This window comes from Aspergillus niger, assembly GCF_000002855.4.
Source record: "Aspergillus niger supercontig An15".
Taxonomy (NCBI): Eukaryota; Fungi; Ascomycota; class Eurotiomycetes; order Eurotiales; family Aspergillaceae; genus Aspergillus; species Aspergillus niger.
Window position 1 is genome coordinate 1,699,790 of NT_166530.1, and position 22,411 is coordinate 1,722,200.

Below are 22,411 nucleotides of genomic sequence, written 5' to 3' on the forward strand. Positions count from 1 at the left end.
AAGTACCAGGTCTTTGACTTCATCATTTTACCCATTCAAAGTACCCCTTGGAGATAATGTTGGTAGCCATGCTCTTGACGACATTACTAGACAAACAATGTAAGCGGAAAAGGCTCGCCAGCCATATCACGGCCAGACATAGAGATTTAACAGAATCGTTCTTGGAACAAGTGCCTTACTGATGTCTACACAAACGAATTCAATCAGGAAAATGATGGTAGATACGAATACGTAAGCTACAAGACTCGGATTGCAGCCTGCTTATCATACCACTCTATGTCAGCCTACGATTGCTACATAGGTTATATTGCCTGCTACAGAGGTATGGAGCGAGATAGACCCATGTGGAAGGATTGATAGATTGACTAAATAGGATAAATAAGACACTAGCTAGGGAATATCTGGCTAGAGCCTGATCATGTACAAAGAAGATGAATGTTCGGAAATGTACACAAATGTTGTCTCACAGACCGTTGAAAATGGGAATTATCTCAGCTTGCTTCATTGTCAGCTTGGCAGCGCAGAAGCGAACCCACAAATTCCCTTTAGTAGCCACGGCCGTGTCCCTGGTGGTGGTGCTTGTTCGAAGCCTGGACAGGAGCACCAAGACCCTGGGGGGCCGAGGGGCTATCAGAGGGAGCTCCAGTGGGAGCAGGGCCGTTGGTGACTGTCCTCCAAGACCAGGAGGGCTGGGTGGGGACAGCGGAAGCGCCGGGGCCAGCCTCAGAGTAGGCCGGGACAAAAGGAGCATCGTCAGAGTCGGCACGCTTGGCGACAGCGGAGGTGGCGGCCGCGCCGACGGTGCTGGAGGAGCCAGATCCGTTGCCGAGCTTACCAATACCGGCGTTGGCCTTGACGTAGGAAGCAACTTTGCTAGCAGCCATGACGGTGACGTCGGACTCACCAGAGGGCCAGCTGCTGATCACAGAGCTGTCACTACCGGAGAGAGTACCGGAGCTGATCAAAGTGTTGGGGACACAGGTGCGTCCGAGGGTGCTGGTGCAGGTGGAAACATCGCTGGTGTTCACGGCGAATACGGCACCGGGGTTGCTGTCGGCCAAGAGAGGAGTGTCGACCTGGACCATCACATTACCCTCGATCAGAGCACGGGTGTTCTTGCCAACATCGAAGGCATGGCCAGTGTTGTTGTACCAGTAGTTGTTGTACGCGTGCCAGAAGCTGTTGAACTCAAGCTTGGGGGAACGGCCCGAAGTGTGGTGGATGTAGTTGTTGGCGAAGGTGATCTTGTCATTGTGGCCGTATCCGAGACTAGATAGTGTTAGGATGTTGTAATGAAGGAGGAGCGCGTGGGACGACATGGAACTTACACAGTCCAGTAGTGGTGGCCGTCGCAAGTCGCAGACCAGCTGGTCTCACCATCAAACTCGCTGTTCGAAATGGTAACGCTGTGACCTGCGCACTGTCAGTTTTGAATCCAAACAATGTACATCTATTTTTGGAAACATACTGGCTTCGTATCCGGCAACGAACATCTGACGACCAATGAGGTTGATCTTGACGTGGTCAATCCAGACGTTGTTGGTGCCGTCGAGGGTGATAGCGTCACCACCCCAGATGAACTCGGGGTTGAGCTCCGTGATGTGGATGTTCTGGATAATGATGTTGCTGACACCGTTCACCAGGCGCAGACCCTTTCCACGCAGGACACCAGAGCTACCCACGCCAACAATAGACTTGTTGGAGGCGACTTCCAGGCCCTCAATACCGGCGTTGTCGTACGTGCAGGTCAGGGTGGGATAGCTACCGCACCAGTCGGAGCCATTCTGCTTGACGGCATTCTGGCCAGAGCTACCGCAGGTGTTCGAGGCGGGTTTGCAGCACTCGCAGTTGGTGCACTTGCCCTCGCTGCCAAGGAAGTTGAACTCCTTGTCGATAAGGATGACACGGGGGGTGCTGTCAGACAACCAGGTCTTCAGCTGGCTGATGTCGCTGGGCGCAGCGGGAGTGGCATCACCGCCACCGGTCGTGCCGCTAGCGAAACCGAAGGGGGAGCCAGTGACACCCTGCGCTGCTTGGACTGAAGCTCCGAGCAAGGCAGTTGCCGTTAAGAGATGACGAAGGAGGGTCATTGCAACGAGCCTCAGAAATCAAGGTTGGGGATATGAAAGGAAGGACTGAACCAGCAGTTCTGAAGAAAACGAATGAAAAGAACGTGAATGTGTGAGTTAGCTTGGTGATGGAAACTGAACCAAAGCTGAGTCGAGAGGTAGTTTAATAGTTGAAGACTCGAAGAACCTGCCATAGAGGGTTTGGGCCTATCTGCCATATGTGCACGGGAAGTTGACGCGAACATGGAAACAGCCATGTCAATCATGGCGGAGCCTGTCGCAGATTGATCATGGATCGCATGGTGAAACTCTCGGACGGGAAAAATCCGCGGTCATCTTCTGGTTGCTTTTCACCCGCCCGCCGATCGTGCAACGGTTTGAGCCCTTGTCCCGCGAGTCAAGTCTGTTAAGTCTGACCCGGCACTTTATGACCCGCGCACAGTCTCCAGCTCGTCTGAGACACTGACGATCTCCAATTCCATGCGTCACAGAGGGAATCATGATTGGCACGCTGGGTGGCGGATGAGAAGATAACCTAGTGATCGTCAGGATGGGAGGATCCACTGTGCCAGGACTCATTCCCCACACTTAATTGACCCCAGCAGATCGTCATGAACTCCTATTCAAGCTTATCCAGTTTACTACTGGCTCAATGCCCCCCCCAAGACGCAGTTCTATATCTTTAATGTGTCGCGTGCTGCGGGGAGTAAAGTGCGCTTCGCTTCTTCCTGCATCGGCCAGATTAACCAACGCGGGATGACGAGTACCATATCCACATTCCGGTTCTCGACCCTGCTTAATGGAGATAGTGCTTGAAACAGTGATCAATCATACCATACTGTGAAGCAAACCGGCTTCTGGAATCAAACGGCACAACCGGCTCTAAGAGGCGACATAAGCTTGTCGGTCGAAAAGTGATATTAACCTCTGCTCCACAGAGAGCGAGACTAGGTGGCCTCCGTCCACTCTTCATATCCAACCCACATTTCAAATTAACTCATGGAAGTTGATAGCGCGAGGACATAGATTGTGGTACTATTGTGCAATGGCATTGGTGGGAGGCCGCCTTGGGCACTCCGGAAAAATTCAGCCGTGTCTCACTCTCACTCAACAAATTTGCCGCTGCTACTTGATGCAGTGATAAGTGGGTATTTTGGAGCTCAAGACCTGCTCAAAGAAAAAGCAGAGGCAAAGGAGCCAATAATCTAGGCCCGGTCTATACGAACGAAAGCATTTGCCTTGGGACCAACACCCTGATGATCAGGCAATTTATTTGTTGACGGATTTATGTGATGCAATGGTCGTTCTTTGCTGGACTTGCAATCAATGGACATATGCCTTATTGTCCTCCTTTTCATTGGTGGGAAATTCCAAGAAAAAGCTACTATTGCAGCACTGGGTCAGTTGAATTGATCCATACAATGAAGATAGACCCTTTGCGTATTGCTGAAAGGTGTGAGTGCGGGACAAAAGGATACCTGTGGGCAACTGAATGGGCGAGAAGACCGAATGGTTCGTCCAAAGGCACAGGAAGTACTCAGGTGACACTGGTTTGAAGAGCTGAAATCTGATGAAGCTCAGAGCAAGTCCTTCGACGTCGTAGGTATCCAAGGTTTTGTGCGTTCGAACCTACTAATGGCGTCACTAGCTTCCCAGCCCCGTCCCTGTGCGCTTACAGGAAATGTCATTGTCGTGACTATTTGCGATGGCTCCGGCACAATAAGGAGAGTGCTAACCATCTAACACTCTTCCTGGACAATTTATGTGGCCTCATAAGGCAGCCGCCTTGGTAAGTTGATCCGAGTCGTTTGCATCTTGAGCAGGTGTATTTGTACAACGTATTAGAAAATTCACAGCAGAAAGCTGCAAAGGATAGAGAGGCCTTATTGCTGTCAGCTCCAACCTTAGGTTAAAGGTGTGCCACATGCAAGGGTCTGCCACCACGGTCAGAACATAGTGCAGGGCTAGGGACCCTGTGGTTAGGCCAAGATCTTCTGACCATCCCCCAAGGTACCCTGTTATCCAGTTATGATTTAATGACGATTTCCCCACGCATGAAGTAGAAGACAATATGACATTCAGACATCATGCCATCGTTTGATCCCACAAATGTAAACTTAGACACTGCCAGCGTGGAGGACATATACTGTTACCTGCAGTTGTCTGGTAATGATTACAATGGACACCTGGGTGCACGCATCTCTGCGATATTTGTGATCCTGATAACATCATCAGCATGTACGCTTTTTCCAGTGGTAGCCAAGCGAATACCACGCTGGAATATCCCATACCCTGTCTATCTCTTCGCTCGATACTTCGGTACGGGTGTTATTGTCGCAACCGCATTCATCCACCTATTGGATCCAGCGTATGGAAGCATCGGCAGCACAACCTGCGTGGGCGTATCGGAGCATTGGGCAGATTATTCCTGGTGTCCTGCCATTGTTCTCGTGTCTGTGCTCATGGTGTTCCTGATGGACGTGGCTTCCGAAGTATACGTCGAGCGCGTATATGGGGTGGAAAAAGAGCACGACGCGACCGACCGGTTTCTGGCCCAAGCAAACTTAATCCAGAGCGACGACGAGAGTACAGTCAATGACGATGCTGCTGGAATCAAGCAGCCTGGAATTCAAGATGACATTTGCTCAGTCGAATCCGAGCGCTCATTCCGCAAAGATATCGCTGCCTTTCTTATTCTGGAGTTCGGCATTATCTTCCATTCGGTAATTATCGGACTTAACCTGGGAGTGACTGGCGACGAGTTCACGACTCTGTACCCCGTGTTGGTCTTCCATCAAGCATTTGAAGGTCTTGGAATAGGCGCCCGAATGTCTGCGCTTCGCTTTGGCCGACATTGGTGGCTGCCGTGGGTTCTCTGCATGGCATACGGCCTCACTACGCCAATTTCGATTGCTATCGGCATAGGGGTACGCACAACGTATAACTCGGGATCTAGGACAGCAAACATTGTCCAGGGCGTATTGGATGCTGTCTCAGCCGGCATTCTGATCTACAGTGGATTAGTGGAATTGCTGGCTCGCGACTTTCTGTTCGACCCAGACCGGGCTAAGCGGCGGTCGCATCTGCTGGGAATGATCTTCTGCGTATTGCTGGGAGCCGGCATCATGGCACTTATTGGGAAGTGGGCATGAGAATGAAGATAACTGATGATTAGGAGAGGAGAAAGCGAATAATGGTGGTAGTGGTTGAGGGGAAGAGAGCCGGGGGAGCCAGGAAGACGGACTGTATACGTAAATTACTGCGTAATATTAGTGTGACAATGTTACGAGAGTTCCACTCCCGTCTGGTTTTTGCATTTCCCGCATCACTTTTTGCGATAGGCCCCCAAATCGTCAATCCTGTCCGTCCTGAGCGGTGGCTTTGCCTGCATGAACAGAGGCAGCAGCCCTGCGCGGTCGGTTTAAAGGGCTCAGTCCTCTCCGTCATCATCACCGCTCTTCATCCACACCCTTTCATCATGCTAGTTGGGCTGATCATGGAGAACTCCTGCTTAGCCTCATTATTTACTCTACCCTGAACAAAAACAACATTACTTCAAACTATCCTTGCACTCAAACTACGACTACCAACACCGTCGCTTTCTGCTTCTTGCCGCTATGGGTAAGCCAAAGCTGACGCCGGAACCCTTCGACCTTGTCGAACTTCTACAACAAACCTACGATGACTCGCGCATTATCGTCTTCGTTTGCCTCATATCTTGGATCGTTGGCCGTCTCGACCTCGGTTTAACCTGGTTGTTTTTCGTCCTTGCAGTGTGTCGGACTTATGCAGTGGTTAATCTAACCCGAGTCCAGCGTATCGTCCGCGATGAATGCAGGCGATACCACGCACATAAAATCCTCTCTCGCGGGGAGACTGTGGAATGGGTAAACGGTGTTCTGCAACGTTTTTGGCACATGTACCAGACTCAGATTTGCGATCATATTGTCCGCTACGTGAATAACGGGCTGGCACGACGAGCCATCACTGAGAATGGAACAACCCCGCAGAAAGTAGTGATTCAATCTTTGGCTTTAATCGACCTTCCGCTTCGGTTTACGCGGGTTCTTGTGCACCAGAAACCTTCCTCGCCGAACCTGATCGTTGAGGGACAGTTTCAGGTAAACCTGGCACCGCATCCCACCCATCATCACCTTATCGAAAGTTCCGGACACCCTCTTATCGATCTTACGATTGTCCATGATAAAAGTTCAGGGGATTCTCACCATCGGAATCATGATTTGGCGGTGCAGGTGCGGCAGTTCAAGAGTACGGGATCCCTGAAAATGGAGCTAGACCTGGAGGGTGACCATCCCGCTCTGCTACAGCCCCAGGTTGACCTTCAGGAGCACCCAAACATGGACTGCACCATCAAGTCGATCAGCCAACATCACTTTCCGCTTCATTTTGCGCATCATGTGGACTGGAGGCGGGTGGTGGAACTGCAGTTGCGGGAGGGGTTGGGTTGGGCATTCCACCGACCGCTAGCGCTGCCTTTCACACTGGGAGAGCGGTGGCTATTCCGGGTAATGACGTGGTGGTGGCATGCTGTGAACTAGTTGCATCCGCCCAAGATTTGGGCGCAGGATGAGACGCAATAATTGTGCAGGTCATAAATAGAGTCGTCTAGTGAAGGGTCCCTGATTGGGTCGCTTGCTCCCCCGGGCGGGTGGATTTTCTCCGTAGGGCTGAGCTGGGCGGCCAATCCGAAACCGCCAAATGGTGTTGCCTTGTGTATTGCAAATACCGCAATACCGTCTCTTGTCACACTCGGGCAATGCCATCCCTTACTTCCTCCATCGAAGGGGTTCCTCCTCCAAAGAAGTTTCGAGCCAGCCCCCTCAGCCACTCATGCAATCATTGGATATCTTCTGTTATTTTTGGCGATGGTACAGTTGACTTCCATGGGTTGGTCTGGTCTGTCACCCTCTGCTTGGCTGGGTAAATCCTCCTCCGCCCTTTGTCCCTGAACCAGACGCTCAGGTTCTCCGGGCCAGCAACGGTGGGTGGGGCTGGGATGATTTCTACTGCGCAACCGTGCGCGTGAAACAATCCGATCAAGTCCTCAGCGGCATGACCGTTAAAGAGACCACCTATATTACACAAGGTGCATATATTGCATCTTTGTGGAACAAGACATCCAGTACTACTTTGTGCTTACCAGTTGTACCCAGCAGACGACTGCGTAATCTCTCGACACCTCCAGATTACGCCATCTGTTATGCAGGACAAGTTAGAATGCGATAAGCTACTAGACTTCTGCCTTGGTGGTATTTCATCAGTTTGATCATGTGCAATGGTTTGGACATACTTCGATATTCTTGATAAGCGATAGCTTTCTAATTAGCGTACAATGCCGTTTTGCCGCGTGCCTTGTGCTTCATACTAGACTTAACCGGGCCGGTCAGGTGATGATGACGGTATCCTTGTCGTTGCGCTTATATACTCGACTTCGCCTCTTTTGCTCTTTCCATCCTTCCGATCTTTGCGAGACGTCAGTAGCCTTGACATCATCAATATCACCGATCGTTGCGTTGCCTATGGCTAATGATTTCTCATGTCCTTCTCTAACATTTTGGCAGGTTGTTTACAACCGGATAGCTTTATTATTAGCATGAATTTCTCTGGTGCAAGTTTAGTATTGGACCTGACCTAGACTCGATGGCTATCAAGAAGATGAATGAGGATCTGAAAGCGCATCCCCGCAGATGTAGCACGTTCTCGGACTCTTGCCGGATCGCCGATGGCCTGTGAACCTTGCTTGCAAGTTTGTTTAGATCCAAAAAGGTCGATCTTCAATGGCTCAGACACATCAGTCAGATCACTCATGCACTCCGACTAATACTCAACTTTAACAACGGTGTTTGGCAACTCGGTGTCACTCCATCGAGGCCCCGGAACGCGGTGGCGGGGTTTGTTGGGGGCGGAAACTTGCACCTCTCTCGTTGCTCCTTGTAGCGGCCCAGCGAGTGACCCGCTAAAGCATCCGACGGCTGGCCAGTTTGGTGCACCTCCCATGCGGCGTCATTGGCCCAATGTCTCAGCCAAACGCTACTAGTCGCGTCTTTCCTCGCATTAGCGTGGCGGCTCCCTCATTACAAATATGCCACACCATAACTTAGCACGTTTTGCATCCACTCGAGTATTTCGTTCACAATGCCTGGAGAGCTGATCGTGCAAAGTGAAAGTAGACACCGACGCAGGAAGCCTGGGAAGAGATCCAAAACGGGATGTCGAACCTGCCGGTTAGTTTGATGAGTCGCTCCTTGGATTGTCCATGTCTGATCACGAGTTCAGGGTACGGCGCGTAAAATGCGACGAGGCACCGGGGTCTTGTAAGAATTGTACTTCTACGGGCCGAGTGTGCGACGGATACGATATGCACCGATTTCCCATCAAGCGAGCATTATGTCTTCCAACCCTAGGACCAAGGTCTGAAGGTATCATGACATCAGATGAGAAGCGGGGATTTTCTTACTTTCAACACCGCCTGGTTCCTGACCTTGTTGGATTTTTCGACTCCTGGCTCTGGCAGAAGCTGGTCTTGCAGATGTGCCATGCAGATCCAGCGGTATGCCATGCTGTCAACATGGTAAGCGCCATCCATCAAGATGCCGAGGAAAGAGGCATGCGACTGGCAGGAGAGGATTTGCAGAATCCAAAACATCGGTTCGCACTTGAGCAGGCCGCCCGATCTTTTTCACATTTGCAGAAACGCAGGGCCTCTCCCGACCCACAGTTGCGCGAGGTCGTGCTGGTGTGCTGCTTGCTTTTTGTTATGGCAGAGCTATTGTTGGGAGAATTTGCCAGAGCCTTTATACACCTACGTAGTGGCACGCAAATCCTAGAGGAGTCGCTGCGCCTTGGGATACCCGTGATTCCTTGTCTGTCTGAGACTCTCCGCATCTTGAAGTCCCAGTCGTCGCATGTCGGAGACTTCGAGTCAGACCCTAGCATTCAAAGCGAAAAGGACAATGATTTTGTTATCGAATCGTTGGAGGACTTTGATAATCTGAAAGAGGCGCGTCGAGGCTATCAGAGAATTATGTATAGCGTGATTCCATTCATTGCTACGGCTTGGAGGCTTTCAGAAACAGAAATATTGGCGAATTACGAAACCCTATGGAGGAAGCGACAGAAGCTTCTATTCTTGCTGGAATCCCTTGCAGAGCGGTTCGAGTCGTTTTACCAACAAAAGTATTTCAGTCTTAGCACGAAAGAGCAAACCGGAGCGGATATCGTGCGGCTTCAATTGGTTGCGAAGACGATCGTACTGAAAACGTGTCTGCTTGACGAGTATGATGACAGACTGCTCACACTTGAATACGGTAACCTGTTATCGGAATACGAAGAATTTATGGACAAATTCCCCTGCCGTCCTACTATTACACTCGACTACGGACTGAGCTTTGGGCTATTCGCGGTGGCCTCGAAGTGCCCAGACATGGGCATCCGGCTTCGAGCTGTTGATGCCTTGCGCAGGTGGCCGCATTACGAGGGCATGATTAATTCCAACGCCGGAGCGGGAATAGCGGTGGAGGCGATCAAGTTGGATCAACACAAGATGCAGCAGGAAGATGCGGTGCGAGTATCTTCAATGGATCAGGAACCTGATGTAAGCTTTTGGGAAATGATCAGAAGCACGCAGAATGGGACGCAGTGGCCGGCTGTACGCGATGTCGAGCTGCGGACGAAGGAGACTAGACGGTTGTGAAAATGGCAGGAGTGCGCTACACGTCGTGACTAATATATTTCTCTTTGATAGTATAGTCTAGCTACATATACTCGTGGCATCCATCGTCTAGTTAACAAATGGCAACCACCAAGTAGAAGATCAAACCTTCCCTCACCAAGTTAGACCACCTTCTTGATAAACGCCTCGACCTGCTGGTCCACTAATTGAGGACCGATGTAATATTCCACCTTGGTGCCATTCTTATAACCAACGGTAGCCGGAATAGCAGTGTACCCCCATTCCTCAGCCAGCTCGGGATGGTCATCGGTGCTAACCCAGGCCATGTACACGGTAGGGTATTTGGCACCAATGCTAGTATTCTTGAGTTAGTATCAAGCAATGAAAGAGGCGAAACGAGGTAAACGCATCATCGTTCGAAACATCACATCACAGAGTAGGGAATTCAGGCTGGCTGCTTTACCTCTCAAACTTTTCCTTGGTTACATTGCCGACGTCACTCCACACGGCCGTGAACATCAGGATGAAGGACGCATGATTTGCGATGGCGTCGTTGATTTCTTGCTTGCTGGACGGGATGTCAAAATTCTCCTCTGCATCTGGGTGTTGCTCTTCGGAAAAGAGTTCCAGGGTGTATGGGGCTTGGGGGAGGGGGAGGGGGAGGGGAGTGTTTACCTGTTGAGCTGGTCCATGGTTCAAGAAGCGATGAGTTCTTCTTTTATTGCCTCTTTAGCGAGAAAGATCTGTCAGAGGATTTGACTTGGAGAGAAAAGTGTAGTAGGTGTCTAGTGTGTGTTTGTTTACAGAAAAAGAGGGAGAGGGAGTGGCCCTATTTATGTTGGAGGATTCAGGCTTCCTCGCCACCCAGATTCCACTGATATACCCTACGTGATCAGAAGAAAATGTAAGCTGAAGACCCAGCTGACCAGCGCGGCGATTAAACGATGCAATCACGAAATACGATAGAGTAACGGGCATTCAGTGTGTGCAAGGTTCGGCGTCTTGGGGATCGTGGCTTGGGGTTTCCCAGCCAGTGGCGAGACTGGAGTTCCAATTAGCAAATGGATCAGTGTCTATCACTTACTAGAATTCGTCATCTCATCGGAATGATCTTAATTGCTTCTTCGGAGATGATGTAGAATCTCATCTAGCAGGACTCAGCGATGACACATGAGATGCAGCCAATTGGCTGACTGGAGGTGGGGGGACCCTTGCTGTCTTTCCTCAATTATGAGTGAGAAGTGATGCTATTCAGGAAGAACCTGCTACCTTGGATGGGTGCAATTTCACACGGCTGAGCGCAGCCGAAATGAGCTGCTGCAGGACCCTGATCACCATAGCTTCATTCATTCGCTTGTCGAAGAGGGGGTGTTCTTGGCATGCATAAAATGGTTACATCTCCAGGTGCATCTCCACCTCAGCTGAAGTCCGAGCTGAACAGCTAGGCGAAGCTACCTTAATGCAGGCTAATTAGATGGCGGCGTTGGGTCCTGACCCAAGTGGCCAGTTGCTATTGACCAGTCAGATCCCAGGGAACCCTGTTCCATCTTCATCCCTCAATCTATACTCAACCCATTCGACTTCTTGGTATACGAGCAATGGTTACATCTACAGGAAACCCGCGTCGCGCAAGGATTCAGAACTCCAAAGTCGTTGTCGTCAATATCTGTATGTGCGCCGTTTTAGCAATACGAAATGAGGGGGAAATTCGCCTCCGTGAGAGATAAATAAGGGTCGACGGACCATGGAATTAACCTCTCCATCAGCAACAACAACAACAATCTCAGAACACCAATATCAATTCATCTCGAGTCTGAACTCAGACAACACAAATTCTTCAAAATTGAGGATTTAGTCTTGATCATGGCCCAGTCAGCCATTAATATTGAGGATTCGAATCCCCCAAGCCTCCACATCATCAAGCAGTGGAAGGCGGTCAAAGAAAGCCTGCCCTTCGATGACCAGCAAGACTATGTGAACGCTAAACGGGGCTGGAGAGGTCATCTCAATCCCAACCAGGTCACCAATGATCAAGGCGTGGTATGGGACAACGTTGCCTACGATTTTCTGAAGGAGGACGCTCCATTCTCAGCCAATCCAAGTCTGTGGCGCCAGTCGCAGCTTACCCGCATGAATGGACTGTATCATGTCGCCGGGCCCATCTACCAAGTGCGTGGACTCGACCTCTCGAACACGACCATCATTGAGGGCGACGAGGGTATCATTGTCATCGATCCCCTCACTTCGCTGGAGACCGGTGCTGCTGCACTCGCCCTTTATCAGGAACACCGTGGCAGCAACAGAGATGTAAAGGCTGTCATTTACACGCACTCCCACGTTGACCACTTTGGCGGGGTCAAAGGCTTCGTCAGCGAAAAGGATGTCGAGGAAAAGAACGTCAAGATCATTGCCCCCGAGGGCTTCCTGGAGCACGCGATCTCCGAGAACGTCTACACTGGCACTTCAATGAGCCGCCGCGCCGCGTACATGTACGGTGCTGCCCTCGAGCAGGGACCGAGAGGCCAGATCGGCGCTGGACTAGGACAGACTACACCCACCGGCACCGTCACCCTCATCGCACCCAACATGATCATCAAACGCACCGGCGAAAAGAGAACCATCGATGGCATTGAGATGGAGTTCCAGATGGCACCGGACACCGAGGCGCCTTCCGAAATGCTCATCTGGTTTCCCGATCTCAACGCACTCTGTGCTGCCGAGGATGCCACTCATACCTTCCACAACATCTTGACCCTGCGTGGAGCTGTGGTCCGCGACCCGCACTCTTGGGCCAAATACCTGACAGAGACCATTGACCGATACGGCAGCCAAGCCGAAGTGGTCTTTGCTCAGCACCACTGGCCGACCTGGGGCAACGATAACATCCTGAAGTTCCTCACCTACCAGCGTGATCTGTACGCATATGTACACGACCAAACCCTTCGCCTCCTGAACAAGGGATACAACGGCCCCGAGATCGCCGAAATGCTCACCTTGCCCCCGGCACTCGATCAATCCTGGTATTGCCGCGGCTACTACGGCTCTCTGAGCCACAACGTCAAGGCCATTTACCAGCGTTACGTCGGCTGGTTCGACGGCAACCCAGCCCACCTGTGGGAACACATCCCCGTGGACAAGGCCAAGAAATATGTGGCCCTCATCGGCGAGGACGAGATCATCCAAGAGGGTACCAAGGCATATTTAGGAGGAGACTACCGCTGGGCAGCTGAGCTTCTGAGTCACGCTGTCTTCAGCAACCCGCACCACAAGGATGCCTGCAAAAGACTGGCCGACGTGTACGAGCAGCTCGGATACGGAGCTGAAAACGGCACCTGGAGGAACTTTTACATCTCCGGAGCGACCGAGCTGCGCAATGGTAACTTTGGCACGCCTACACAGACAGCTTCGGCCGATGTGGTCGGTCAGCTCACCCCGGATATGGTCCTTGATACTCTTGCTATCCAGATCAATGGGCCCGAGGCGTGGGATAAGAAGGTGCTTATGGATCTTGTTGTTTCGGATCAAGATAATAAAACTTACCATTCTTGGCTGTCTAATGGGGCGCTTGTCTACAGCACCGCAGACCAGTCAGACGCTGCTCAGGTCACTCTGACGGGTACGGCTAAGCAGTTGACTGCGCTGGCTGTGTATGGACCTGATCCTGATGCTTTGGCAAATGCCGGTATTGTAATCTATGGGGATACTACTGCGCTGGATACGCTTGCGTCGTTGCTGGATCCAGGTGATCCTAACTTCAATATTGTTAAGCCTTAGGTTGTGTGACTAGCTTACAGTGGACTGGGTCAGGAATACCATCCCGTCATTGTCAGAGTAGTTTCAGTCAACTAAGTTCTTAGTTTTCTGGATTTATAAAGTGCTTAGAATAAGCCAATTTTATTAGTATTGTCTAGGATCGATTATGTCCAAGAAAATAGATATGGTGAAAATGTCGAGTTCATATTGGGCATAACACATAATCTTAAGAATGGTCGCAAATACTCTTCATTCCTGCCATCTGTGACCATTTTCGATTAGTATACTATATTGTTACCTTTTCGATCTAATTTTATCCCCTGTTGTATTTGAAGTCTCCGCGAATGTTACCTTCAATGACGACACACTGGTAGAACGGAATTAGTAGCATGAATATTTCCCCTTTGAGATAGAGAAAAGCCCAGCACGAAATATGTCCCGCAAAGCATAATTATGCCCCCTTGAGCTACTAGTCGACTCATGACCTTCATGGTGACTTCTCTTTCCTAATATTACTAACCAGCAGATAGTGAGGAAGTTAGTGAGCACTATTGTGTAAGCTCCGGCTAACACATCTTGTCTATACAGGCTCTATAACCATCCCAAAAGCCCGTTGAACATATGTAATGGTAGTCCTATATATAGAAGGAACGAGTGAAATTGCCACCAATTTATCGTCCTAGTATAGAATTATTTAGGTACAGGATACCGCACCCTCCACGAATACTGTCTTAACATCCTAACGCCCTTCCAATCCCAGCGTTCACGCGCACAGAGCTCAGCGCACTGGAAGAGCCATTCGACCGCTCTCCACGGCTCACGCCGGGCCTCCATCTCCTGACAAATCATCTCATCGAGATCAGAGCTTCTACCAAAGCAGACGACCCTAGTGGATGTATAAGGATTGTACCGCTGGGAAAGGCTGCGCGGTGGCAGGAGATGGGCGCCACGATTGAGCAGCATGCGCATACGGACGCGGCCGGTGTGGCTATCCATATGCCTATTGTAATGAATGGCCACGTGTGACAGTGGCGTCTCGTAGCCAATGGGTTCGTTAATGAGCTCGTTTATGTCCAGGCCGTGTTGAAGCAAGAGATCGATTGTTTTGGCGGCATCTGCATCTGATGCAGCTGTACAGGCTGCTTCAGCGAGCAAGTTGACAGTGGGCGACGACTGGGCTACCGGAAAGCCTCGGTCCAGCAGCCACTGAAGTGTCTCAATCTTTCCCGTAGAGGCCGCGATACCGAGAGCCTGCTCGCACGCGGTTTTGTCCAAGTGCTCTGGGAAGATGTAGTTATTCCATTTCCCCGTCCGGACGAGCAGATCGAGAACCGCCGGCCCCCCGCGAATGGCTTGGTGAAGGAGATTGGCCCGACTCATATGGCGCGACAGATCGAGTCCCTGATCGATCAGCATCTGGACTATTGCTGTACGACCTGACGCCAGAACGATGGCGGGTAGTGTATCACCCGGGCGATTTATGGCGGTAGGATCAGCCCCCGCGGCGAGCAAGCGACGGAATATGCCCTCGAATGGGATGGCATGCCTTAATGCCGCATAACCGTCCTGCGCATCCTGATCATTGGGGTCTGCCCCGGCGCTAAGTAACATGGAGACCATGGCTTCCGAGCCCTGGATAATGGCCTCAATTAAGGGCTTCCGCATACGCATCCGTCCCGGCGATGGAGATGCCTCGGCACCGTGAGCGAGGAGCACCTGGACGACCTCGGCGTGACCTCGGACTACAGCCCAGCAAATGGCAGTCGGGAGATCATCCAGGATGAACGATTGACCATATCGAGCATTTGGGTCGTACCCATGGCACTCAAGTAGCTGCCGAACCAGAGCCGTATTCCCGCGCGCCGCGGCTACGCACAGCAGCGCAGCCTTGTCTGCGGGCTCAACGGTGCTAGTCAGGTAATCCCATCGTTCAAAGAGGATATCAACTACGTTGTCGCATTTCCATTGTGCGCTTGACGTGAGGGGACACATCGCAGCATTATGGGACGATGGCAATTCTGAGCCTTGGCAGCGGTTTAACTGATCCATCACGCCCGCATCGAGCAGACACCGGACACACTCGAAGTGACCCAGACGCGCTGCACAGCACAAGGCGGAGCATCCGTCCGGTACCGTGGGGATGGTGGGATCGGCTCCCCGTTGGAGCAGGAACTGCATGACCTCAAGGTGGCCCCCGCGCGCAGAAAGCATGAGGGGAGTCATTTGTTGGTGATCTCGGGCGTGGATGTCTGCTCCAGCGTCGACCAATAGCTGCACAATGGCTAGATGGCCTTCTTCGGCAGCCTCTATAAGGGGTGTTCGTCCGTCCGAATCGGCAGGGTAATCGACATGAAACGGCCGCGGCAGGTGATCCATGAAGAAGCGGACCAGGGCTTCATGACCCCGTACGGCGGCCAGCAACAGCAGGCTTCCAGGGCCCCTGTCATAGTCCTCATGGCGCGGATTGAGCCAGCCACGGGTGTGACGGATGTCGACTCCTCCCTGCTCATACAGATACCGGACAATGGCTTCATCGCCCTCTAAAACCGCCAACGGCATGGGTCGCCAGAGAGTATCTGGATCACACTCATTCACCGACGCACCGGCCTTCAGAGACTTCTGCACAGTTGCGAGGCATCTGTGCTTAATTCCCCATGATAACGCAGAGCCGTTGTTATGTTGTACATTATGTCGATACAGCATGGGATTCACGACGCGGTAGAAGGTTCCATCAGTCTGAGCGAGGGCATTGATATCACTTGCATATTCAAGGTGGCCCACAATCTGTTCGATGAGCTCGACTGGAAGGAGAATAGCCGTCATAATGTTGTTGAATGGACCATGATGGGGATATCGGAGTGCGTGTAGCTGAAGGAGTCCAAGTACAGGTATTCCTACACCTTAGTATAGGGTTAGTCTTTTGGTGATTCAGGACGCGGCAGAATTTTAGGGAACTCCGGTTGTATTGGGAAGGGATCCACTCGCTAGTGGGGCCAGATCCATGCCAATAAATTCCTCGGGTAATTCCTACTAAAAGGGCAAAGAAGATTGGAAGGTACTGAGTAGTATTGTTGAGATAGTGTCATGGGAGGATGTGTGGAAAGGACTATCTAATGGTCTTGCAAATCCTTTCGTGTATAAACATATCGGCACACTTCATCATAACCAGGCTAACAATCTGGCCCAACCATTATAACGCTACATCACAGTTTATTGAATGCATAGATAGGACTCATGCGGGTACATGGTCTTACAGTGTGAAATTCTGCTGTGATCATCAGATCTAGAAGCTATCTTTATCTTCTCCTCCCCGATAAGACATCCCGTGCGGGGTGATAAGACGACCCCTCTTGAGATAGAAATCCTGCTGTTCACTCAACATGAAGAGACAGACACATTCTGATAATTCATTATCATCTAAATATAAGTCACTGCCATATTTTAGTGAGAATATAATGTCGGCCAGCAACTCAGAGCCTGGGGAATTTGATCAGATCCCCGTTATCGACCTCTCGGCATTGAGGAGCCCTGTGCTGAAGGAGCGCCAACGGCTGGCAAAGAAGATCTTCACTGCCTGTACTCAGGTCGGATTCTTCTACATCAAGGTATAATTCTTTCTCAATAACCTGGCGAAGGAAGGTAGCTGACTGTTACATAGAACCATGAGATAGCTGAAGATCTCATCGCTTCTCTCCATGACATGGCGCGTCAGTTCTTTACCCTCTCGCAGAAGCAAAAGATGGATTATTATATTGGAAGGTCTAGGGTTTGAATATACGTTCTATCGACAAACGACAGATTACTGATACGAAAGTAGAAATTCCGCGGTTTCATGCCTCTTTACTCAGAGCAGCCCACTGACACCGATCTCGGGGCCGCTCCCAAGGCAGACCCTACCTCACCCGGGGCATTTTCCGAATCCTTCGATATCGGATATGAAGTCGCTGCAGACCCTCTTAAAAGCCAACATGGCGATGGTCCTCTGGACACGTACGATCTGTACGGAGATAATCAATGGCCTGAGGAAGATGTCCTCCCTGGCTTTCGCGAAGTCTATCTTCGGTACTTTGCTGAGGCGCTGACCTTATCTCGGGCGCTGATACGAATCTTTGCGCTAGCACTGGATCTACCCGAGGACTTCTTCGACACGATGATCAAGAACCCCGGGGCCACGTCGAGGATGTTGCACTATCCACCGCAGCCGGTTGCGGACGAGGTGAGAGTCGGACTTGGAGAACACACGGTAAGCAGGTATCTTAAAGACAAAAGAAATGTGCATGCTGAAATGAGAAATACCTATTTCTAGGACTATGAGTGCTTCACTATTCTGTCACAAGATCAAGTTCCGGCTCTGCAGGTCCTCAACGCTCGGCAGGAATGGATTCTGGCACCGCCGATTCCGGGCACGTTGGTTGTGAACATTTCGGATTGCCTGTCCATCTGGTATGAAGTGCTTTCTTTCGTAAGTTTCGATTTCTACAACGTAATAACAATGTGTACAGGACAAACAAAAAGTTCAAATCGACAATCCATCGTGTGACAAACCTGACTGGACAGGAGCGATATACCGTCCCCTTCTTCTTTGGTGTGGACTATGACACCACTGTGGCGGTGCTACCGAGCTGCATTACCGAGGACAACCCTGCGTGTAAGAAGCCGTTCAAAGCGGGGGAGGTAAGACGAATTGCATGCTTCAAGTTCTTCCTTCTCAAGGAACAGGCTAATTCTGGTACGTCATAGTGGGTGCGCCACCAATTGACTACGGCCTATGTTGGATACGAGCCAGAGCCGCCGACCCAAGGGAATTAGAACCATTGCGCTGGGACCAAGAGGGGTTGTAGAAGATGCATCGTGCAGATCCCTGGACTTGGAATTCAATGGGACATAGATAAATGGCTAAATATAATTCCCCCGTGCAGTTTCGCGGGGCCAGCTTCGAATGGCTGTGCAGCATTTCGGACTATTAGTATTTCTTCTGATTGAGTGGATAATTACACTCTCAAAGAATGTTACTTTTGGTCATCAATAGGCAACATTGCATGGGGGTTTCAGCCCAACCTCTATCGTATTCTCACAATGTGACAATAAATCATTAAGAATGTCATTGGGTAGAATAAAGACCTCAAATTTGGGCGGTTGCTCAGCCTCAACGCGATAGTCGACGATGGTGATCAATAGAGAAAAAGCAAATACACAAAGCCAAAGCAATATCCGCAATCTTGCATCTGAATTGGGCGATCGTGTAGACAGGCTACGATAAGGGAGCATCTGTGCTTTTAGGCTACCCCTGGATTAGAGATTCACTTGGTTGCCGTATCTCGCGGCATTGACCTCGGCAGGAAGCCTTGAGTTAAGCCATACAACACGGTTTGAGGCAGCACCTTCTTGTGCATGGCAGTCAACCAAGCCAATGAGCCGTACTGGTTCGAGCAACAGAGACTTGCCGTGGCTTCATCGTGATTTAGTCCCGTGGGATTCTCAAGTTAGATTCTTTTACCTCAAGTCACAAGATATAGTTGATCTTATACCTGGAATGCTGGTCCGCGATCTTCGCACTAAGTATACGCAACGACCACCCTTCGCAAGCACGCAATCCAGAATTGCTTTTCCCGGCCACCTGTTTGGGAGCATGACTGATCTCCACGGCGTTTCTGGGGTGGGATGGCCAATTCCGCGGGTGCTTGAAGTTCACGACAGGAGGTACCCGATCGTTGTCCTAATATCTATCTCGCAATGTCCACCTCCCACATCGAAGTCTGCGGTTATCATTCTTCTCTTCAAACAGATGCTGCAGTATGTAACACCGTGATTTAATCTCTTCATCACTTATGGAGCACGCTGCTCTCTCTGCGCCCGTGGAGATGGAATCAGAGGAGATTCTCTCGCGAATTATCCTCGTTGTTTCGGTGGCTTCCATGATAGGGTCGGGATGGATTATTATCAGCTTCCTTGTAAGTATGGAAACAGTGTATCTACCTGTCTGTTCTGTTTGTGACACAAATCAGTTTGTACCAAGTCTACGCACTTTCCGTCATCAGTTGATTCTAGGTGCTGTTCTTCATCCCGATAATGCAATATGGCTGCCACTGATGAGTTCAGGTCTTGGAATAAGCGAATTTCTAGCCTCAGGCAATGTTGTCATCTCGGCTAGTGTGAATACCGTGGGCATTGAGATATGGGATCCATCCCTCAAGGCATTCTGCAGCTTCAATGGACTCATGGTTCAGACTTTTGTGGTGCAGGGTAAGAACCAATATATTGATTAGTACTGGCGGTACCATACTAACCGTTAGTACTGCTAGCCGACTACTGGATCCTTTCGATTGCAATCTGCACGTACCTCATACTGATGGACTATGCCCATGCTGCCTCGTGGGTCCAGAACCACAGAGCCGCCATCTGGTGCATGGCATGGGGACTCTCGATCCTATGGGCAGTGCTTGGCCTTGTCGTCGTCGGATACGGGTATGCCGGTGGCTGTATGTCCCCCTTTGGCTATATGGTCTTGAGACGCACGATTGATAGAGATCAGGGTGCTGGTTCACCAGTGATCGTGTCCGCCTTTTTGTGAACTTCATCCCACGATGGACTATCATCCTTGTCATCATGGGTATCTACACCCGACTATGCCTTCTCCTCTACCGGTCACATAAGGCCATCTCCAGCGACCACGAACTTACTCTACAGACGCCGCATCCGCACCAATGGCAGCTTCTGGATATTAGTGATGGGCCTAGCCAAAGTACTCATTCGTCGATCCCGCTGAGGAAGGTTAGTCAATCTAGTATCAGAGTTTTCGGTCTCATCCTGATGACCGGATGACTAGGTGTCACTTCAGATGATGGTATATCCGACCGTCTATGCACTGGTTTGGATCATCCCCACTTCCGTGCGCGTCTATCAAGGGATGACGGGAAAGCGAGCTCCACTGGCATTGGAGATTCTAGAAAAGGTGATCGAAACAAGTCACGGCTTCCCATAAACTCTATTGACAGAGGTATAGATTTGCATCATGTCACAGGGCTTGGTTGATGCCATTATCTACGGTGAGTGATACAGGCAGTCTCCCCAGGCAGTGCTGATCGGAGGTGGAAATAATAGGATTCAATGAGCGTTACTGGAGTGGCTGGAGGGACCGGCTGCATTGCCTAGGACGATGATGCACTCAATGTGGTAATGATAGTGACATAACCACTTGTGGGTTCAATTGTTTGATAGCTATAGTTTTCTGTAGTAGGGTAGATGATCTGCGGCGTGGATAGCCATGGCACCTGTTCCGACAAATCATGCACCGTTCCAGACAAACTTCCGACAAGATATTCGGACTTGATCACCGTCCGTCCCAGTCCATACTTGCTAGGGCCTGTGGTAAATAGGCGATCCAAGGGCTGTCTTCACTACTCGGCTGGGGTCTACCGTGGAACTACACCTATTAATGGCCGGCTCAGACTGCCGGACATTTCCGAGGCAGAGATGGGGTCATCATCTTGGGCCAGATCATTCTAAGAGTTCATTGCCAGTGGAATCTGCGACACTTGACTGGGAATGAGGATGAATTTGGTGGTTTCTGCAAGAACCGCGATAGTAGTAGACAATTTTTTGCAGCACGAGGAATGGCACCAAGATATAGAATGGATTTGGACCATCTTAGATGCACAATCGAGTTGCTGTCAAATAATTCACAACCACCATCTGAAACCATCGATCTGTCAAACAGATTTCATTAGGCATGACTCTTATGGCTGGCCAACTGGTGGGGGGAACGGAGAGCCCGTGACTCCGGGCCGCTTTCGTCTCATCGCGCTTCTGCTCGCCCACCAACGACTGTAACCACAACGGCGACACACTTCCGTCTTCCCTATCGGCATCCCCGTCGTAACAGCAGCAGCAGCTACGGGCACGTTTCACAAACATTGCCATGATCGGTCTGTTCCGGTTTATATAACTTCGAATCTTCGAAGACATCGTAACCTCACATTGCGAGTCATTGTTTGAGTCCGCATGCAAACAATCCCCTTAACTTTCATGATGTCATTGACTTTCACCTTTCCTCATGACGCATCCTAACCACACTTTCGAGTCAACAATGAGGCCCATGACACCACGACTACGCCAATTTCACGTGGGCAGTTCGATGACTATTGGCAGCGCGCCAGAATGGCTTCTCCCCCTGCACGATCAACCGCCTGCAGCAGACTCGCTCATCGTCCCGAACCACGGTCGCGTCGTAGTCAATTCCTCGAGTTCGACCTCACGGATAAGAGGCAGGCAAGCTATCCGGAGGGGACGAAGGCCATGATGTCAGGATTGCTCAGGGTTCGGACTTCAACGTTGGTCCTCGCATCATCGACCCTTGCGGAGGAATCGGAAACTCATATACCGTCCAGCAACCACGTTCGTCGAGAGGCCAATTGCTCAATGCTATGCTTCCTAACCATTCACCTCCACTGAAATGATACAGCAATGGCTTCCACTCGTGCTAAGGGATCCCTTGCTGTCAATGGGGGTACAGCATCTCTCCCAATCCTGCGGGAGACGGTGAACACCGTCTCTCAGGAGTGCCCGACTCGTCTCGGGCTTACGGCAAATGAAATCCAGGCTAAATCACCCACCCTGGATGTCTTTTTCGACACTATTGCTGCCGAACGGCTTCGGCGCATGCCCCCCGATGGGAGTCGCCTTGATGGGGCTTTGCGGCGCGCCTCTCGGCTGGCCGTTGCCGTCGGCTCCCTGCGGGACTCGGTCTACAGCTTCATGGACGGGGCTGAGGAGGCCACCAAACTGATTTGGGGAACCAACCTCCTCTTTCTCGAGGTACGTCTTTTGAACTATGGTCTGAAAGTATTGCCATGCAGGTGACTGACATAATCGGGTAGATGGGGATTGATCATATCGA

General features: G+C 50.8%; 14 protein-coding genes across 14 annotated transcripts; 8 read left to right on the forward strand and 6 right to left on the reverse strand.

The window, feature by feature from the left end:
- Positions 1 to 545: 545 nt before the first annotated feature.
- On the reverse strand, positions 546 to 2,090 carry An15g07160 (uncharacterized protein; the record flags this gene model as incomplete). Its single annotated transcript, XM_001397206.3, has 3 exons — positions 546 to 1,269; positions 1,329 to 1,413; positions 1,469 to 2,090. 3 exons carry the CDS (start codon positions 2,088 to 2,090, stop codon positions 546 to 548), a joined length of 1,431 nt encoding a protein of 476 aa, XP_001397243.1.
- A 267-nt stretch (positions 2,091 to 2,357) lies between these two features.
- An15g07170 (hypothetical protein) lies at positions 2,358 to 3,042 on the reverse strand (the record flags this gene model as incomplete). Its single annotated transcript, XM_059744798.1, has 2 exons — positions 2,358 to 2,656; positions 2,904 to 3,042. 2 exons carry the CDS (start codon positions 3,040 to 3,042, stop codon positions 2,358 to 2,360), a joined length of 438 nt encoding a protein of 145 aa, XP_059605576.1.
- Positions 3,043 to 3,361: 319 nt separating this feature from the next.
- An15g07180 (hypothetical protein) lies at positions 3,362 to 3,982 on the forward strand (the record flags this gene model as incomplete). The annotated part of the gene is made up of 3 exons (XM_059744799.1): positions 3,362 to 3,610; positions 3,726 to 3,797; positions 3,893 to 3,982. 3 exons carry the CDS (start codon positions 3,362 to 3,364, stop codon positions 3,980 to 3,982), a joined length of 411 nt encoding a protein of 136 aa, XP_059605577.1.
- Positions 3,983 to 4,156: 174 nt separating this feature from the next.
- On the forward strand, positions 4,157 to 5,221 carry An15g07190 (uncharacterized protein; the record flags this gene model as incomplete). Its single annotated transcript, XM_001397209.1, has 1 exon — positions 4,157 to 5,221. One exon carries the CDS (start codon positions 4,157 to 4,159, stop codon positions 5,219 to 5,221), a length of 1,065 nt encoding a protein of 354 aa, XP_001397246.1.
- Positions 5,222 to 5,686: 465 nt separating this feature from the next.
- Positions 5,687 to 6,628, forward strand: An15g07200 (uncharacterized protein; the record flags this gene model as incomplete). The annotated part of the gene is made up of 1 exon (XM_001397210.3): positions 5,687 to 6,628. The coding sequence occupies one exon, from the start codon at positions 5,687 to 5,689 to the stop codon at positions 6,626 to 6,628; it is 942 nt and encodes a 313-aa protein (XP_001397247.1).
- Positions 6,629 to 6,833: 205 nt separating this feature from the next.
- On the reverse strand, positions 6,834 to 8,087 carry An15g07210 (hypothetical protein; the record flags this gene model as incomplete). The annotated part of the gene is made up of 6 exons (XM_059744801.1): positions 6,834 to 6,909; positions 6,970 to 7,162; positions 7,231 to 7,269; positions 7,521 to 7,623; positions 7,728 to 7,907; positions 8,007 to 8,087. 6 exons carry the CDS (start codon positions 8,085 to 8,087, stop codon positions 6,834 to 6,836), a joined length of 672 nt encoding a protein of 223 aa, XP_059605578.1.
- Positions 8,088 to 8,225: 138 nt separating this feature from the next.
- An15g07220 (uncharacterized protein) lies at positions 8,226 to 9,783 on the forward strand (the record flags this gene model as incomplete). Its single annotated transcript, XM_001397212.3, has 2 exons — positions 8,226 to 8,314; positions 8,367 to 9,783. The coding sequence occupies 2 exons, from the start codon at positions 8,226 to 8,228 to the stop codon at positions 9,781 to 9,783; spliced, it is 1,506 nt and encodes a 501-aa protein (XP_001397249.3).
- Positions 9,784 to 9,923: 140 nt separating this feature from the next.
- Positions 9,924 to 10,740, reverse strand: An15g07230 (uncharacterized protein; the record flags this gene model as incomplete). Its single annotated transcript, XM_059744802.1, has 3 exons — positions 9,924 to 10,116; positions 10,226 to 10,489; positions 10,646 to 10,740. The coding sequence occupies 3 exons, from the start codon at positions 10,738 to 10,740 to the stop codon at positions 9,924 to 9,926; spliced, it is 552 nt and encodes a 183-aa protein (XP_059605579.1).
- Positions 10,741 to 11,360: 620 nt separating this feature from the next.
- Positions 11,361 to 13,536, forward strand: An15g07240 (uncharacterized protein; the record flags this gene model as incomplete). Its single annotated transcript, XM_001397214.3, has 2 exons — positions 11,361 to 11,430; positions 11,618 to 13,536. The coding sequence occupies 2 exons, from the start codon at positions 11,361 to 11,363 to the stop codon at positions 13,534 to 13,536; spliced, it is 1,989 nt and encodes a 662-aa protein (XP_001397251.3).
- Positions 13,537 to 14,205: 669 nt separating this feature from the next.
- An15g07250 (uncharacterized protein) lies at positions 14,206 to 16,338 on the reverse strand (the record flags this gene model as incomplete). Its single annotated transcript, XM_001397215.1, has 1 exon — positions 14,206 to 16,338. One exon carries the CDS (start codon positions 16,336 to 16,338, stop codon positions 14,206 to 14,208), a length of 2,133 nt encoding a protein of 710 aa, XP_001397252.1.
- Positions 16,339 to 16,895: 557 nt separating this feature from the next.
- An15g07260 (uncharacterized protein) lies at positions 16,896 to 18,324 on the forward strand (the record flags this gene model as incomplete). The annotated part of the gene is made up of 6 exons (XM_001397216.3): positions 16,896 to 17,120; positions 17,174 to 17,281; positions 17,333 to 17,758; positions 17,822 to 17,958; positions 18,018 to 18,189; positions 18,256 to 18,324. The coding sequence occupies 6 exons, from the start codon at positions 16,896 to 16,898 to the stop codon at positions 18,322 to 18,324; spliced, it is 1,137 nt and encodes a 378-aa protein (XP_001397253.3).
- Positions 18,325 to 19,343: 1,019 nt separating this feature from the next.
- On the forward strand, positions 19,344 to 20,497 carry An15g07270 (uncharacterized protein; the record flags this gene model as incomplete). Its single annotated transcript, XM_059744803.1, has 5 exons — positions 19,344 to 19,466; positions 19,521 to 19,758; positions 19,809 to 19,994; positions 20,048 to 20,286; positions 20,354 to 20,497. The coding sequence occupies 5 exons, from the start codon at positions 19,344 to 19,346 to the stop codon at positions 20,495 to 20,497; spliced, it is 930 nt and encodes a 309-aa protein (XP_059605580.1).
- Positions 20,498 to 21,025: 528 nt separating this feature from the next.
- Positions 21,026 to 21,435, reverse strand: An15g07280 (hypothetical protein; the record flags this gene model as incomplete). Its single annotated transcript, XM_059744804.1, has 2 exons — positions 21,026 to 21,082; positions 21,199 to 21,435. 2 exons carry the CDS (start codon positions 21,433 to 21,435, stop codon positions 21,026 to 21,028), a joined length of 294 nt encoding a protein of 97 aa, XP_059605581.1.
- A 237-nt stretch (positions 21,436 to 21,672) lies between these two features.
- Positions 21,673 to 22,374, forward strand: An15g07290 (uncharacterized protein; the record flags this gene model as incomplete). Its single annotated transcript, XM_059744805.1, has 2 exons — positions 21,673 to 21,909; positions 22,000 to 22,374. The coding sequence occupies 2 exons, from the start codon at positions 21,673 to 21,675 to the stop codon at positions 22,372 to 22,374; spliced, it is 612 nt and encodes a 203-aa protein (XP_059605582.1).
- Between the last annotated feature and the right edge of the window lie 37 nt (positions 22,375 to 22,411).